General features: G+C 35.3%; 1 protein-coding gene across 1 annotated transcript in view; it reads right to left on the bottom strand.

The window, feature by feature from the left end:
* Window positions 1–390: 390 nt before the first annotated feature.
* LOC134755677 (uncharacterized) overlaps window positions 391–19,653 on the bottom strand; it is a 64,740-nt gene continuing 45,477 nt past the window's right edge. The window contains exons 6-9 of the mRNA XM_063692221.1: window positions 19,222–19,355; window positions 11,310–11,512; window positions 3,971–4,067; window positions 391–858 (exon numbers count right to left, since the gene is read on the bottom strand). Coding sequence (XP_063548291.1) covers window positions 752–858; window positions 3,971–4,067; window positions 11,310–11,512; window positions 19,222–19,355 — 541 coding nt within the window. The 3' untranslated portion in view covers window positions 391–751. The remainder of the gene's footprint in view (window positions 859–3,970; window positions 4,068–11,309; window positions 11,513–19,221; window positions 19,356–19,653) is intronic.

The raw sequence follows: 19,653 nt of genomic DNA, 5'->3' as shown, positions 1-19,653 counted from the left end.
AAACCTATTTTTTTGTTTTGTTAAGCAAAGTATATTATATTATTATTATTATAAAATAATAACAAAGTCAATTGAAAACATCTAAGTTATACTCGTATAACGCTTTACTTGCATTATTTCAATGATTTCTTTTATACAACTAGCCTTTTTTTATTCAAAAAAAAGTAAATTATATTTATTTATAAGTATTAATGTTGAAGTAAGCAGCAGAATGCTCGCTTAACACCGATTTGTGTGAACAATTTTGCCGAAGAAACAATAAATTATTATAGTTATCGGGTAAATGTAAAACCTTATGTTGCGTTTTCTTGAGACATGTGAAATTCTAGAAAACCTGAAACGACATGCAACTATTTTTCCGATACATATTCTCAAATCCTGTGCTTAATGGAAGTTTTTATTTTTTATAAGAACATGAATTCGAGGACTATACTCGTAATTTAACTCGCTTCAAAGTATTATTGCAAGTTTCAAGTCTTGAGAACCTGTTTGAATAAATTAAGTAAGCGTTACAAAGCTTAGCGGCTAAGAAAGGTCACGGTCGTGAAGTTAGATTTATATTTTTAATTCCCAGCCTCATGACTGTACTCAAGTTAAATTTGATACAAATTTTGCACAAAATAAAATATTATCAAATTACTACATTAAAACTAAAACGCACCGTCGTACAATATTGTAATTTAACATGTCAATTCGAATGATTCGAGAACACATAGAACCAATCACTAGCGAACTAAGCTGTCTAAGTAGGTCACCTGTCTTCATAGCGCATGACAAGTACAAGGAGCATCGATAGTAATAGGCTCGTGTAGCTGGATTTAGCCTTCACGCCGCTTTGTAGCTCGGCCAAGCTGGAACCTGTTAGAGAAAACAACTTTATAACAACAAATCAGCTACAGGCTTCGTCACCTACAAACAAATGATATAATCCGAAACAGGCTTTGTCAGCCTTAAACACTAAATTAAACTAGGCCAAGTCCCCACTTCGGACCGTAGCCGGCCCAAAAGTCCCCATGACACTGGCAGCGTTGCCCCGTTGAATTACCAAGGAGATCTTTTGGACCAGATACGATCCGGAGCGAGGATCGCAACCCCTTTCTCTTAGTCGCCGACCCAATTGCCACACTTTATAAACACATTGACTTTATAAACACATTCATATCAAATACATGCTGGATTTTTATTAGCTAGTTTTTATTTATTTATATATCGCATATTACGTTTATAGTATGAAATATCTGTCATTTACCTATTTAGGTACCTATGACAGAAATCTTACCATACCATTACTGACTTATTTTTTTGCATATGTATAGGTAAATGGCGGACATGGAAGAGAACAATCTCACACCTGAGGGCAAAGTGGAGAAGAATGAGTAGGAAAGCGGACCCTGGCGCTAAGCCGGGAAAACGCTAGGTCGAAGAAGAAAATAGGTAAATATGTATTTAATTTTTTTTGTTAAATCTGGTTCTGAATAAATGAGATTCATAAAGAAATTAATCCTACGCATTTGTTACCTTTGTAGTCTTTTGGTACACAAAACAAAATATCCACAGCAGCAGTCGTAGAGCTTAGGTGAGTGAAAATCGTTGTTGATAAGTTAGGTAATAAATGAATTTAATTCCTAAACGTGGTTTTGTGGTAGCGCGTGCTACAATAATACAAAAGCAGCACCTATTGTTTGCTACTAAAACCTATTTACTTAATTTGACATTGTTGAGGTGTAAATGGTTAGGTATAAGTATTTATGTAATTCGTTTTTAAACGACTGCCCAAAAAAATCAGTGTATTGTTGCTGTATACTTATTGACCCAAAATTATTAAAATACAGAATATTTATTTGGTTGGTTGGTTCAATAAAAATCACTTTTAGAGGAGGTCACCACATAAAGTATATTTCTTTAGAATTAGTATCGCGCCACGGCACGACGTCATGTTGCGATTTTGTACAATGCACGTCCTAGATTTTTAGGTCACGAAACCGCATCATGACACGACATCGTATCGTGTCCCTTGAAAATGTTTCCTTTACACAATAAAGAAACCTTTATACTTAAATAAAATGGCAGGCACATATAAGTAATTATTTATGCAATTTATGTCTTTATAAAATAAAACATGGGACCCTGTTTTATGTGTATGTATGGGTGATGTTTAGGACCTTAAACAACCATAATAAAGTTAACACTAACCTCTATCTAAAACAGTAAAAGCAGACTAAAACTTCACTTTCCAGCGTTTGAGATAGGCACTAAGCTCGCGCTTTAGCAGGGCTTTATCTGCCTTAAAACTGTCTAAAGTGTCTAGGATACCGGCGTTTAACGGTGTTGCAGTAACTGTAGCTTAGTGTTAATGCTGGGTTAATTCTTAGTCAGGCTTCTTAGAACCTAATAAAGAATCGTTATCGAATACCGCTTTTTATAGCAAGCGCGTTATTATTAGATTTTAATGATATCGGCTTAGTTAACTAAGTACACAATCGACCCATTTTTTTTTATTGACTGAGAATTGAGAGATAAGCCTTGAGACTATTTTTTAAAACCTTTTTAGGGTTCCGTTCGCAAAGGGTAAAAACAGGGCCCTATTACTAAGACTCCACTGTCCGTCTGTCTGTCACCAGCTGTATCTCATGAACCGTGATAGCTAGACATTTAAAATTTTCACAGATGATGCATTTCTGTTGCCGCTATCACAACAAATACTAAAACCAGAATAAAATAAATATTTAAGTGGGAGCCCCCATAAAACAAAAGTGATTTTTTTGACGTTTTTTGCTCGATATTACGGAACGGTACGGAAACCTTCGTGCGCGAGTCCGACTCGCACTTGGCCGGTTTTGGTAGATACTAAGCTTTTGCTGGCTTGTCATGATTAAACAAAAATATGAGGTTGGTAAATACTACTGGTGTTAAACGTTATAAAACATTTTTTTGATGTTACAGAATTACCTATTGGAGATTTCTCCGAAACAAATACTAGATGCTAAAATGATTTTAATTTGATACTTATATGTAAAGCATATATTACAGGTGTCAAGTTTCATAATATTGTTAACATTTTTAATCCATAACTGCCAGCTTTGTAGGCTTTTTATTTAACAATTTATTTTAAATAACAGTAAGTTTGGCATTTATAATATTAGTGGGGATTTACCATGAGTTTATTTTATTCCTCGAGATAATACAAAAACTTCTGCCACTAAGATATATCTGCGCCACATGCCTTACTGTCTAAGCAGTACGTACAGATAATAGTATTTTATACAATTGTGATATAATAGAGAGCTTTTCGGTCGAGTACCGTGTTTAAGCAACGAAGCTTGCTGAGTTGCTTAAGTTAAGGTACGAGATTGAAAAGCTTGATTATATCACTATTGTATACAATACTTTTTCTACGAGACAAAAAAATAATACTTTCAACTCGTACGTGCCCCAGCCGCCGGGCCCGGCGCCCCCGGCGGGTTGGTCAACGACACCTCGTAACTCATGAGGCCCTGGTACTTGCTCCTTGCTAAATTCAATTTTAAAACAGTTTTTTTCTCGATTTTGACCACCGTAGCCTATGGAGACTAACAAGCAACGCTAAGCGGTTTCGTAGGGTATGGATGTTGCTATATGAAGGGTGTCACATGCGCGTTTCTGATTTACGTAGCAATTGTTTCTACTACAACATAAAATAAAATGTTTTTGTTGGCCAACCAATCACAAAGCAGATGCGACGCAACAGCGTGTTCAAGTAGGCTAATTTGCATTGAATCGAGTCTCCCTAAACACGAAATATTTTATCAAAATGTATGAAGTTCCATTTTCAAAAATTTTATAATTGACTAAACCGTATCGATAAAATTCTTATGCTTGAGTCGCAAGTGCCATAGACTATCCAACGTTGAAAAGAGTAAGCTTGTAGTGTTGCATGTGAAGTTATAATACACAGATTATACTCGACGAGTAGAAAAAATATATTACGTACCTTGTAGAACGTGTACTCTAGCAACTGCTTTCATGCGAAGGGGGGAATGTAGAAAGCAGGTGTAGTTGCCAGCGTCGTCGACTTTCAACCTTGCCACCTGTGAATAAAGCATATAATAAGTAACGGCAGTTACTTAAATATATTTGTCATAATAAAACAAAAATATAGCTAAACTTTGTAAGGTAAATTATGGACCAACTTAATGATGATGTTTAGTATTCCACCTAAATGCTATATTAACTCATTAGAAGTAGCGCGGCTACTGGCCGGTGACACAAAAGAACTCTAGAAAAACAAATAACTGACAACTTCAGTGTCATTAAAAACGTGAATAAAAACTAATACGAGTCCAAAATAATACTCGGTAAAAACCTATTTAAAGTGCTCTACCAAGAAAGGATACCGCCAAGCAGCAACCAGCAGAGGCCTCTGCCAGCAGCAGACCCGAAATCATACCGGTAAGCCAACCTAGATTCTTCTGAATGAATATAGTACAATCATCAATTACAGTCCACTGCATGGCTTTACGCTACACTTTCTGGTCTCTGAGCCGGATCTTAATTTTCTCAAAATTCTAAACTGATGATACCACCAAAAAATTAAGTTTTATACTTTATTCCTAGTTTACAGAATGATTGTCAGTCTCGGTCGTATATAAATAGTTCGTTTCTATAGTCGTGATGGTAGCACAAAGTAACACGAGACGCATGATGTAACACAAAGTAGCGAAGGTCTATCGCTAGCTTTTTTTGGGACACTTATTCGGCTGTGTAGTAGATAAAAGAGCAACGGAGCTACATTTTGTCGAGAATTCTTATGTTACGTGGAAATCTCGTTACTGAAAGGTTAAGGGTCAACACAATCCTGAGATGTCACTATTACTACATATAGAGAAACCATACCAAACAATCGGGGCGTAAACCACGCGACCAAAACGTCGTAAGCGCCGTGAAATTCATGGCACTTACGCGTTTAGGTCCCGAGATTCACGCTCCGCTTCCATAGCTTGTCGGCCGACAACAACTAATGGTGCAAAATACTGATTCTCTGTGCCGGATCTAAACGTAGTAATTATAGGTAAATGGCTTCAATAACAGTTTAACATCAAGTAAGCAGTCAGTTTCTACCTATATACAATCGCCAATATAATAATAAAAAAACTTGAAATATAATGACCTAAGTCGTAAAGCTTCGCAGAAAAAATTACATATTTTATTATACTCTAAGAATAAATTAAATTACTTTCTTAAGAAAATATTTTAATTTGTGTTTTACAAGTAGTCACACTACTATTTAAACTATAAACGAAATTAATATTCCTTTGTATATGATTTATTTCGTACATATTTTATTATATCTTGAACAACCGCCTTTCGAACTCTATGGTATCATTTTCACGTGTACTTTCGAAAGTTCCATATACATTACCACCACGCGTAGCATATTTAAGTGCCCACTTAATGCGAGGCAAATGTATTACAGTAATTTACAGAACACAGGTAAAAGAACAGGATTTTCCTGGTAAAGAGCTGAATTAAAGCGAGAAAGCAAATTATTATAGAGTAAATTTGGTATTTTGCTTATTTAATAATTAGATGTTTCAATTAACCATCGGTTAGGCGTATTAGGTACTTACTTAAGTACTTTTTATATAAAAGAAGTTACACGTTATTCATGTAACCTGCTTTCCTATTATTGTACCTAATATCTGTGTGACCGAGTTTTGCTCGGAAAACAAATAAAAACTCAAATATGCGCGTTTTTCCAGAGACACGAGTAAGACCTAGCTAGCAAATTTCATTCGTGAACCGTGTATAATTATGAAACATTAGAAATAATAATATGATAATAATGTTATAAGTAAAACAAATATCTTTTCATAATAAAGCAACAACGGCGAACATTGTGAACACATTCTTATTTGAGTAAGTCTGTGTTTATTTTACAAAACACATATTTGCGTTTTTTTAGCTTCTAGGAATATTGTGCTGAATATCTGAATATGTTATTAAAAAAATCATAAAGAAAACATCATAAAGTTATTTTTGATTGTACTAGAACACGCTTCGTAATAAATAACTCTTCTGCTTCAAATCTTCATTTTGCTCTTTAATTGAAAATTACTAATGTTGTTTATATTAAGGGTTTTGTTTGCTTTAATTCTCGTAAGTATGGAGCATAAAAAGAAAAATGCCGAAAAGCTAACTTATGATTATCACATGGAAAGTATCTTACAATTTGTTGCTTCCCTGTGAAGCTATGAAAGCGTGCAGACGTAATTGTGTTGGCTTATAAAAGGTATAACAACTCAAGTGCCTGCAAAATGTTTTCCTTGAGTCCGAAACCGTAAGGTCCAAAATACTAACGGTTTCCATAATGTAATTGCGGATTCTCTCACCTTGATGCTTAATGATAATGGGGCCGATAGCGCCGAAAACACAAGGGTTCGTTTTTAGTCGCGTATTTTTTTGTGAATGAGATGAGTGTGAATTGTTCTTCGTGAGATATAGCAGAAACATTGTTCTTTTGAGAGTAACAGCAAAAATATACATTACCTTTTTCCTTATACTTATTTTATGAGTTCAGCAAAATTTTCCTGTAATATCCAATTTTGGTGTTACCTAGAGAGTAGACAGCCAGCCTTTAGTAGACGGGTAACATTATGAGTGGAAACCATATGAAGAATAAGTATTATGGTTCGTCCTTCCCACAAAATCGGCTAAAGGTCACGAGAAACCGTTGGATTTAATGGGAATGGGAAGAGACACTAGCCTAGCCCGTGTAATGTGAATTCAACTATGTAACTGTCGTAGAAATTAGTAAAGCCAAGAACCAGCGTTTAGAAATAATCAAAAATAATGTCTGAATGATTACAATTTTCAGCATAAAAGAGCAACTATAGAAATATTGGCATTATTTATTCAATTATAGAATATACTGTACAAATTCCATTATCCCAGTTTGCACAAAGCAAATATTTATCGAAGATATTAGATTGATGTTCTGAAAGTTAAATGTTTGTGTTTGCTTACAGAAAGTTGGCCCTAATTCTATAGCAATCACATCTGCAGTGGTTTCACACCCACACGCGGCTAATATGGTTATTAATGCTAATAATGGACGGGGAGTAGAGTAAAATTTATATAAAAAAAAAACAAAATTCTTTAATTTTTTAACATATGCGAGGAATATATAAGGCCTCCCTGTAAGCAAAAAAATAGCTTGTGTGGGAGCTTCCGCTCTTCCTTGGGTAATATAACAAATGTTTTCGCGTTTTCGTGGTTGGTCCCATAGTAAAAGTTGCTCAATATAATCCCAAAACTTCCCTGGCAACAGGAATGCACTTATTTTCTTGCCATTCTGTATACATTACGAACCGATTTGACATTTATTTCGTTTTGTAAGACACCTTTATTTATGTTTACGTAACTTTTAAGGGTGTTCAGCGTGAAAATCTAGTTTATTTATATTTAAAAAGCGTTTCTTGCAAATTTATGAAGGCACTCAATCCACGCCTCTAAGGTTTCCTAGCATTAGCGGTTAGTGCCGGCCGGCTCTTAACAAGTGATACTCGTAATTTAGCTCGTGACACCCGCTACTACCTCTTCTAAGGAGCTATTCACAGGCACATGAGGCAATCCGACTTGCTTTTATGACAGCTTTTACTATGATAATGTACTTTCCATAGAATATACTCTTTTATAGAATATACGAATTATTGTTCCGACTCGCGTCTATGTTATGAGTTTCTTAAACAAATAGTTGCTTAAATAACCTCTGCTGTGCAAAATTTTATAATGCTTTGCGCTTGTCGAGTGACAATCGGGTCAAACACGTTTCAGATAAAGGTCACTTCTGTAGAAAAAATCAACAACTGGGGTACATTACAATAAAATGTAACCCGCCTGTAAGGGTGCAGTTCAAAATGTAGCTTTTGATTCTCTTAACTTTGCGATATCTCCAGAAAAAACGCGAATGAGTAAAGCATACAATAAAAAGCGTATGACCCAATCATCTTTCTAGTGATCTATAGGATAGTTTACATAATAACATGCGTATACGTAATATGTCAAAATGTCAAGAAGGCGATAGCAATGGGGTTGGCATCTGACAAAGGATTGCATAGATGGCGCTATCATAACTTGCCCCTTTTTCTATGAGATTTGGCTTAAAGGGCTGGCATCCAGGGCATAAATTTACACAATTCTAAGGATTGACAGGGCAAGCTATGCTGGCCATCTGCTAAATACTTTGACCGGCCAACCCCATTGTACGCTTGCCAGTTGAGTTATTCATGTTGACCCTATCATGTTCAAGTGTAATCGAGCTAGCAGCATTAACATTACTGTGTGCTGTTTGGTACGATACATACAATGGCATAAAACTTATTTACATAAGCAAGTAGAGCGAAATAGGGTGGAGCACTATCAGCATGACGTCATGTTTACGGCCAATTCTTTAATGTTCATAAAAATATGACTGATATTATACAAAATTAGCCCGACTAGCGAGCCGGGTTAATTTTGTATTGCAAATGGGGCGCTAGGCACTGAAAGTGTTAAGGCTTGCTCATGAATAAAGGGATCATTGCTGGATATATTCAATAACAATGTTTAGTATATTAATGGCACTGTTCTACTTTACTTAGCGCAGTGTGAATGTACCTTTACTTCGCTGAGCTATGGTTACAGTATTATTCACTCAAGAGCTGAAACAAAACTCGCATAAACCGGTCCGGTAAATGGGAGCTAATTAGCTGTTAGCTGTTACCTAGGTACGAGTATGTCACAGAACTTTTACACTAAAGTAGACTCAAGGGCTCCTAGTACAGTACCTAGTCCAGTCTAGTCCTAGTCCTAGTGGTCTAGTGGGTTGTTGTTACCTAGTCTTAAGCTATTATTTCGCTTTCTGTGTATTTTTTTAACTTTATGGTGCACAATAAAGAATATTTACTTACTTATAGTAAAAACTAATCATAATACTCTAGTACCATTTTGGGAGCTGTAAATTAGTAGGAAAGATTTTTTTATTAAGATACAAAATAACAACTTACCAGTCCTCCTTACTAATTGCCGGTTCGTAAACGGGCTGACTAAAGTATTACCGGCGCATGTTTTATTTTCTAGAAACATAGTTATAGGTATATTAGGTATATAATTATACCGATGATTTTATAATTGCCAAACTTGTCTGTAAATAATGTGCATTTCATTAAGTCTGGGAAATATCGGAATATTTATAACTAAAACTATATTCAAAACTATCTATACATCTTATACAACAAAGTACCCCGCCGCGTCTGTCTATTTGTATATGCGGTTTAAACCTATCAATAAGTGATTCTTGAGGAAGGATTAAATGTATAATTTGTTATGGTTTACCCGTGCGAAGCCGGGGCGGGTCGCTAGTACATCTAATAATAAACAAATAAACTATTTCAAATCACATCTCAAAAGCATGTAATTTTTTTACAGAATCAAGGTTCGTTAATTGTTTCCGAATGCATTCAGGCAAATATAATTCAAGAACCATTGTTATCCATGAACAATTTAATCGTTTTAGCTTTGTTTGAACGCATCACGTCATTGTGTGCGTAAATCGCGTCATCATCATCATAACTTAAGAGCTTTCATCTTGGCGGTGGAGTAATTATCCTTTCTTTCCTGGGTCTTTTGATTTGCTTGTACGATGCATTCTTTTTCGCGTAGATAATCGAATTTAATTTAATTGGGTAGGTCTGTAAGGTAAGTGGTGAGCGGAAAATGATGTTACGTTTTTATGGAATAATTTGGTGTAAATAATTTGAAAATATATAAATTGGGGCAGCACTTACACTAGCAGAATATGGGCTGACAGGCCTAAAATAATTAAAGACTTTCAATTTCAATACCAGTAACCGGAACTTAAAAATATGTAATTTAGGTACTCTGCATCACATATTGAAAATACCTACACCCCACGGAGGTACGTAGGTACTAAATATAATACGTTTTAATAATTTTACAGAATTAATTTAGATAACTGAAATACATTTTTTATACCTAGTAATTAGGTTAATTATTATCCAAATTTATTTTCCAATTAAAGCTAATAGGATAATGAAAAAATTCACTGTGAACGTCATAAACTTAATAAGCAGTCAATGGACGAGGGTCGAATGAATTAACGGATAATTGGAAACCGTTTAGAAGCGATTTAATGACTTATTATATATTAACGATGTACAGTACCGGCCAATAATATATCACCTCCATGTTTTTACGGTATAACTTTTTTTATATATTTGTGAGTGACTTCCACCTCGCTGCTTTAGGTAGTCTAGTAGTATTCCTTTGTACGGGCAATGAGAAAAATTGGTCTCATGTAATGGTTTTTTCATATAGGTTTTTTTTTAATGTATTGTTAACTTCATTTTTTTACTAGAGGTGCTGAGTATCCTATTGTAATTCACAGTATTTCATTGCAATATTCATCATATATTTGTATAAAATGACTGGTAAAATATGCAATCTACAAACTAACCTATATTGTTAACTCTATACAAGCTCATACAAAAACACTCAAAGGTGATATATTATTGGCCGGTACTGTATATGACGATAGCGATGTTATTCGGTAACCTCATGTAGCTGGGTGCGTTGCCAACATGCCAGTCGTTTACGCTTCTTAGCGAACGAACCGCAATGTCCCTGTCGCACTAATATGGAAGAGTGACAGAGAGACACAAAGCGTTTCGTTGTCGTAGCACAAGGGATTGTCACCTTGGCTACAAATCTCGACTGAATGTGTCAGTCTGAATTTACTTTATTGAAACGGGTGCTTTAACTTGCCATTTTTGCTTGCAAAGTTTTGGTATAGTACCACTAGTACCCCGCCATTTACTTTACTGAATAACTTAAATGTCACTTATTTAAACCTCTTTAAAAAATTACTAACGTGTTTTAATTTTGCGGCATATTCATTTAGCTTGCCAGCGGTACAGTGCTGAGTGGTACATTAATCTTACTTAACGAGATTTAACATTATTTAGAGTCCGTTGAACTTTCAAAAGTACATAAATTCGTCAATGTTTCTATTATATTCAAATTGTATAAAAGAGGTTATGATTTGAATTAGTTGCTGCATCCGGAGCGAATTACGTTAGAAAAAGCACTAGGTACTTATATCTAAGACGATTCATATGGTAGAAAGTAGTGTGGTAGATTCCTAGTAGCCTCAATTGCATGTGTCAACTCATCCACTGCGTCATTGTTTGGTTATTTAAAAAAAACTCAGGAATTTAGAAATATTACTTGATAGATTTAAATGAAAAATGTGAAACGGGAGATTTATTAATTACCTGTAAATGACTCGTCATAGTCAGATGGTCGGTCTCGACCAGCACTCCCCCCCTTATTTCATCAAGTGGGACCGTGCTGTTGCCTCTGTACCACTGCAGCGTCGGAGTTGCCTCGCGGGAGTGGAGATGCAACACAGCGCATTTGAGGGAGAGTGTCTCTCCCGTCTCTAGGAAGGCCTCTTTGCTCATAGTGATTTCTGGTGCTGCAACAAATAAGAGTTGATAAAAGTCCATGTTTTAAAACAAAAAACGATATATAAATGATGTAATTAGTATAAGGCAAAACAAATACATGTGCAATTATAACCAATGTAATGTTGTCCCCGGATTATATTTCAGTTAAATTCACTGACTCTGTTACAGACAACAAGAACCAAAGTAAAGAAATAAAGTTGTTGACGTCAATGCAAAAGTACCTTTTTTAAATAGAAGGTTTGAAATAAATGCTTGTGAGTTTTTGTATAAAGTGTTGTCCTACAAGCTATAGCTGAATTTTATTGTTTTCAAATACATTTGTGCCACTATTAATAAGATATTTTCGGCCTTTTAAAACAAAAAACTGTATAAAAATGCTGTAATTAGTATAAGGCAAAACAAATACATGTGCAATTATAACCAATGTAATGTTGTCCCCGGATTATATTTCAGTTAAATTCACTGCCTCTGTTACAGACAACACCAACAACAGTAAAGTTGTTGATGTCAATGCAAAAGTACCTTTTTTCAATGGGTTTGAAATAAATGCTTGTGAGTTTGTCCCGAAGGTATTGTACTACACGCTATAGCCGAATTCAAATACATTTGTGCCATTAGTAATAAGATATTTTCGGCATATAAAACATATATTCAGCTTTTTCCCGCAATATATTTGTTTAAAGTTGTGTCAGAACTATGTTGTATAAGAAAATGAAGGAAGTAATTTAACGCTTCGTCAAAACCGCTGCAATCTCATGTTCTTTATACTGCTTAATGAGTTTTTCATAATACCCTTGTATACTTGGAAGTTTGAAAGCCAGTACCAACTACACGTTTAACGTTAACATATAATTCATGATCGGTACACAATTTTGTGACCCATTTTGTTTTTAATTCCCATGAGCTATTTGCCCATGAGCTGGCTGAAAAACCTTTATTTCCAAAACAGTGTAACTAACAAATTAACACATCAAAATACTCAAAATATCTACCGTTGACAATTTTTTTAAATGAATGTAGCTTTGAATGAAGAGGCCTGTCAATGTACAGAATAATGGTCAAACAAGTTTATTTTTTAACAATCCAATGTGAGCTTTACGTAACACAATTAAATCCACATACGGATTTCTTTGGACAAGTACGGACGGCTTTGAACAAGTAATTGGCAAAGATTACCAACAAAAACCCATTTTATTGATCAGGGTCCGACAGAAACTAATGCAATGCAATACGAAACATTTCCTCTGTATTGGGATTACTACACCCAAATCAATTTATGTAACTAGGTTAAACTGTTCGCTTTTATTAGGGGCTCAATTAATACTCATTAAAGTAATCACCCTTGATTCGTTATTTCGTTAAAAGTAAGAAAATTACTTTACAGTATAGGTACATATGGTGCTACTTTTTCGCACTAGTGTGGGAATGAGCACTTTTCGTGCATATGTCGAAAGTTTAAAGGGCCATATGTACTGTAAAACGTTGTACGATACACGTGCGAAAAGGTAATTCGCAACTCGTGTCGATTTAAAACACTCCCTGCGGTCGTGTTTTAATTTATCGCCACTCGTTTCGAATTTCCTCTTTTCCGCACTTGTATCGTAAATAACTATAGTGAATGTTTTGCTAGTGGTATATGTAACCGGTGCCTATCTCGTCGCATAATAATTGATTGTCCTAATGTAATGTTACGCATAAAACTCTTTTCGCATTTTTTTCTCCAGCTGAAACAAAAAGTTTTTCCGAAAATATTTTGCATAGGTTGTGTAGAATAGGGTAGGTTAGGTTGTTTGTTTTATAATGTGTCAGAAATGTTAATAGTTTCAGCAAAATAACAATTATGCGAAATGAGTTTTATGCGTAACATTACATTAGGACAATCAATTATTATGCGACCCAATATATACCCATAGGTATCATATGGTGGCATGAAATTAGTATGCTAACCTTACATTAATACTGTTTTGTTTTTCAAACGCTTTTAATGTCTGTGGTAATTGCCAAAAATAAATGAGTCTAGTTTTGAGTATAGTTCATTGTTATTAAGTTCGTAATGTAACGATATTATGAAGGCCCATTGTTTGATAAAAGTGGATACATATTAAACAACAAAGTTTTTGTTCTGACAGTCGTTAAAAAGCTATTTTATGTGAAGGTTTTTTAGGTGAAGGAATAGGGCATTTGTATATTCTATAATAAGAACATCGAAAGGTGCGAACATTGGTCATAAATTTGATAGGTCAAAAGATTTATATATAAATGTTTGACCACAATTAACGCATTCACTGCCAGGGGGTGTGGCCTAGGAACAAACTTGTATGACGGTGAACGCACATGTGCGTTAGGGGCAGTGAATGTGTTAAAAGCTTATGTTTTATGTGAACTTTTATTATTTGAATATATTGTGTCCTATTTGGACGTAATCTGATCATCTGGCTCCATCGAAATTTCTTAAATTGTTTTCCCTATGGATGTAAAACTTCATAGCAAAACTTTGTTTAACATCAGTCACAGTGGCACAAAGGCTCAGCGCAAAAGGCTCGACCCGTAAAGTACTCCAAAGTTTTGGTTCTCCTCTTTACACACGCGATAACTGAGTAAATAGTAACTGAAATATTAAGGGGGCGTTCAAATATTACGCAACGCAATTTTCGAAGATTTTTGACCCCCCCTCCCCCCATGTAACGCGCCGTAACGTTTTCGTGTACCCCCCCCTCCCCCTACCGAAAAGTTACGTAACACCCAAGAGACAATTTTTACCTAAAAGCCACAATTATGTTCAGCAAAGTATACCTAATCATAAAATTGATGAAATGAGCGAGCGTGATGTATGAGGAATGTTATGAAAGTGAAGGTGGAAATCCGTGGTCTCTGCCCAACCATCGGGTAATAGGCGTGATTATATCAGTGAAAGGTTGACTGGAAGAAATCCCTTACAGGGATAAGTTCGCCTTTGTACATTGTATACTTTCTGTTTAATTGTATATCTCAACCTGTCTTATGTGCAAAGTGTTTACAAACATACATACATACATATATAATTTTAATTTAATAAAATAAAAAAACATTGTTACGCAACGCCTTGTTCCAAAACACATTAAACTGTGTTTGAGGTGTCGAATTTTAATCTTAATAAAGTGAGTTCATTGTTTAGACACCGCAAACATCCATTATTTTATATGCCAAACTGTTTTCAGAAGAAATTAATAAAAGCACTTAAGAAGAAAATAAAATGTAAAAGGTCCCTATTATGACTCTTAGCTTGAGTTACAAAGGCTATTAGAGAGACCCTAGGTAGCTCGGAAAAAAATTCTACCAAGTCTAATACATATCGGTGCAGACATCGATAAACATTGGGAAAACAAAAACCCGAAAGACTGTGTACCTACTTATTTCCCTGTCGTGTGAGTTTTGTAAAAGAATATGTCACATTATTTTTCCAATTTTAGTTTAAGCATTATTTGATTTTAGAAATTGGATTTTTAAACACTTATTGATATCTACGTAAGCGATTTATGGCGCAATATAGATAGGGCTTTGCGTTTTGGCGTATATAATAATTTGATGAACTACTAGCAGAACACAATATTAAAGTTAAGGTGGTTCGACTAGGTTACCCAAAGCTTAAACCCCGCTAGATGGCGTCACTTTCGCAAATTTTCAGGTTTTATTTTTTTGTGGAATAGTGTTGGTATCTGTATACTTAAAAGTATGTTTAGCGCACTCTTTACATAACTATTGAACTATTATAATAAACATTGAATACTTCATTAGTGCAAAAAACACTTTTAAAGTCGACAGAGTGTTTCTGTCATGCTATTTCCTACTATTACTCACATATGCAAACAGTGTTTCCGTGATGCTTGTAGTAGACAATTTCATGCAGTGTAAGTATGCTGCAATGGCGTTGCGGTATGTTCGTGGAAATACGTGCAAGAGGATTCGGGTTCGAGACTGGTACGACAGGGGTACTTTTTTTTGTCCTTTTTGTGTTATCTTATGTTTCTTATACCTTTTATTCTTCGAATTCTTGTCCGATTCCGATATAACCGAAATATATTTCAGTGATATCGGAAACGGCTCTAACGATTTCGATGAAATTTGCTGTAAGGGGTTCGATCTAGATAGGTCTTATCTCTGGGAAAACGAGCATTTTTGAGTTTTTACTTATGTTTTCTTTTTCTCCCAGATATTCAGTATTATTAATAAATTAGTTTATAACGTTTTATAAAAATATGTGACGTTTTGAACTAAAAGGTACCACATTGTCGGTTGTCGATTAGGTTGATTTCATTTTGAAGCTTTATGGAAATATGACAACAATAAGTAGGTACCCGTTTGGTTGAAAACGCCACATATATTGAAAACCTGACTTTCACAAATCTCACCTTTTTGGGTTCTTCCAACTCAGAAAGGATGGAGAATACTGACGATTCTTAGTAGCACTAGCCCAAGGAAGTCCAGGTTTGTAAGTGTTAGGTATCAGTTTTTTTTAAAGGGCTAAATATAGTTCTACAAGTAAAGCAATCCCTTACTGCCCAGCCTCTATAGTATTTTTCAAACTGGAAGGGTACGATGATAGATTTCATCTCCATACAATTTATTTATTTAAATGAATCTAAGTGCAAAGTAATAAGTTTTAGCCGGTCTCTAGATCCTATCCTCCAGACATATACTCTTACAAACATTCCCCTTGACCGAGTAACAGAAATAAAAGATCTAGGGTTAACACTCGACACTAAGCTAAACATGCACTCTCACATTATAAATATCTGCAAAAGTGCCTACAAAATTTTAGGGTTCATTATAAGAACGACTTCAGAGTTTCGTGACCCAAAAATTGCAATAATTCTATATAATGCCTATGTCCGTAGCAAGCTTGAGTACAGTTCCATCGCATGGGACCCTCGGGAAGCAAAGTATAACATCATGGTCGAGCGCGTCCAACGTAAATTTACTAGACATCTTTACAAAAGGTATTATGGATACTACCCGTACTTATTTCCGTCATCCTTTGTACTGGGAATGGTAGGGTTGGAGTCTCTCGAGCTAAGGCGTAAGCAAACGCTTGCCTTACACTACTGTCTACTTCTAAGAAATCAAATTGACAACCCATCTGTTCTGGAGCGTATGCGTATTTTTACCCCAGACAACTACATAGCTGCAGTAGGGCGTAGCGCACGTAGAGCCAGAAACCTTTTCGCATATCCAAATGTCCGCACCTATCACGGTTCAAACGCACCCACGTACCGAGCAATAGAATTACTAAATAACTTCTTAGCTTCAATCCAAAACGCAGACATATTCGCAGACAAGTGGCCGTCCTTACAAAGTAGTGTCAGGATTTTTTTAAACTCTACCTATGTAACTTTGTAGTATGTATGTTTAATTTAAGTTCCTAGAGATACTCGTAGTTCGAAAAATGTATACATGTTTATGATACTGACTATGTATTAACAGTATAAGTGTCTTGGCGTAGGTCGCTGTAAACTTATACTTGTGTTTGTTTGAATAAAGAATAAAGAATAAAGAATAAAGAATAACCTAATAATGCCAAATGTTGCAAAATTATATTGAATTGAGATCTATCATCGTACCCTTGCAGTTCGAAATAGTTATTTACGATACAAGTGCGGAAAAGAGAAAATTCGAAACGAGTGGCGACAGATTAAAACACGACCGCAGAGTGTTTTAAATCGACACGAGTTGCGAATTACCTATTCGCACGTGTATCGTACAACGTTTTACAGTACATATGGCCCTTTAAACTTTCGACATATGCATGAAAAGTGCTCTTTACGCACTAGAGCGAGAAAGTTGCACCATATGTACTGTAAAATACTTTTTAGTACATATGGTGCTACATATACGTTACCGCCCTAGTGCGGTAATTAGTACAATACGTGCATATGTCGAAAATGTAAAGGGCCATAATTATGTACTGTAAAACGTTGTACAATACACGTGCGAAAAGGTAATTCGCAACTCGTGTCGATTAAAACACTTCCTTCGGTCGTGTTTCAATTCATCGCCACTCGTTGCCAATTTCCTACTTTTCGCACTTGTATCGTAATGTACTAATAATAAAGTAGTAATTGTAAAATAAAATTAAAACTATTTTATATATATTTTTGATTCAAGTAGGTACAGTGAGTAACAACATTGCATGGCCTTCTAATTATAACTATTATAGAAAACGGGATATTTATCATGTTTATTTATATTATTTATTTCTCGATATTTTAGCCGGTCTTGCAAGACCAGTCGTTGTGGAGATCCCTGGGGAGGCCTATGTCCAGCAGTGGATGTCTTGTTGGTGTAGATGGATTCACACAACAAATGAAATAACATTTTTTCATATTTGTTATCAGTAGTTGTCCCTGTACCTGAAAGAAAAATAATATCATGATAGCACAAAATCTCTAATGTTATAGAAAGAAAGATGATGCAACAATATGGATTCTAATAAAGTTATCATTTACTTACCTAGTAATAATTGTGTTTTTCATTCATAGACAAAATTCCATAATTTTCATCCCCAAGAAATGTTTTATTTTACTTTATTGCAGTGAGGATGTCCTGATTTTTTCTGGCTAATGAAGGAAAACATTTTTTTTTCCAAGAATGCCTCTTCATTTTGCACAATACCTAAAAAAACCTAGAGTTAGTGACACATTGACTATTCGGCAACCAAAACAGTAATAATTACATTATATAGGTATTGTTCACTGCTTATAATTATCTACCATTACGGAAGAAGTGAGAATTATTTTCTAAAAAGATCGGCACGAGAAAATTACAATGTACAATGAAGGAATGAAACTGTACCTACCTTACGAAACTTCACCATCATGAATTCCGCTTCAATTGAGTGAATTTTTCTGGATTTTCGCGGACCAGAACACCGATGATTTTTGTAACTTGATTTCGACGTTGCTATCATTTTCAATTTATACAAACAAATTGACCCAATAAACATGACCCTATGTGTCAGTGTCAACACTGTCAAATAAAAATGCACTAAACATGACGGCACTGCAAATCCTGCCAGGTCGGCCAGGCAACGTCGCCAACGTCATAGAGTGGCAACGCCGCACGCAACGTATTTGTACACGACATTTGTGACACACACATACGTAAAATTGATGAAAAAATTACGTTGATTTATGTATGATTTCTGTATGAAACAAAGTTTTTCTATTAATTTAGCGCAAACGAATATTCGAAAGTAGATAAATAAGCAAATATTTGTGTAGTAATAGTGTGTAGTGCCTTAATTAAAGCAGATTGAATTTTGTATGAAAATCGAACCACCTTAACATCAAATATTATATGGGCAGCCATAATATTCAAATATATTACAACGCTCCGTTGTTACTAAATATAGCAATGATCAATAACCTGACAGCACCTGTCAGGTTTTTGGCATCTGTCAGGTTATTGGCAGGAGAAGCGTTTTACCCATGATAAGGAAATGGAAATTTATTATTTGTTCATAATAGAATCTGCATAATAGTGTGCAATTTCCTTAGTACTACATTTACTTGTTACTTTCCACCGTCTTTATGTGTCGAATGATAAAACAGCCAAATTTATTTCATTCCTATGTTGCAAGAGTAAATTATTCACAGACTTGCTATACCGTCATCTCGTCCTCCTTACCAGTCAATCTTGTCTATAGGTTAGCCAAAAACTGTACATACAAACTTATACTTACGATGAACAGTCAGGCGCACTCGCCTCAACATCGGCGGATGCGTAGACACGTGGCAGCAGTAGATCCCAGAGTCTTGCACTTTTGCGTCAGCAAGAGCCAGCTTCCAGTTATCACCTGCCAGATCCACTCTGTACCTGACAAGAAAAAGAGTAGGTTTGAATTTCAAATAAAATAAAACTACAACAAACAAGTAAACATCAAAACCTCAGTAAAAATCCCACTCTGCGTCATCCTAAGTGCAAAGGTGCCCATCACGCTCGCCTCGTTACCGCGTTGATTCATCGCTCTCCACCAAAAATGACCCATAATAGTGAAATAGGCACGAGCAAGAGAGGACATATTATAAGTAAGCGTACCTTGTTATGTCATTTGTTATTGGCTAGTTAGTTTCCAATGTAACGCCGCTGAATGCAGAATAAATAATGTTCCTTC

Source organism: Cydia strobilella, chromosome 1 (assembly GCF_947568885.1).
Source record: "Cydia strobilella chromosome 1, ilCydStro3.1, whole genome shotgun sequence".
Lineage (NCBI taxonomy): Eukaryota > Metazoa > Arthropoda > Insecta > Lepidoptera > Tortricidae > Cydia > Cydia strobilella.
This window is presented reverse-complemented; position numbering and strand designations above follow the sequence as displayed.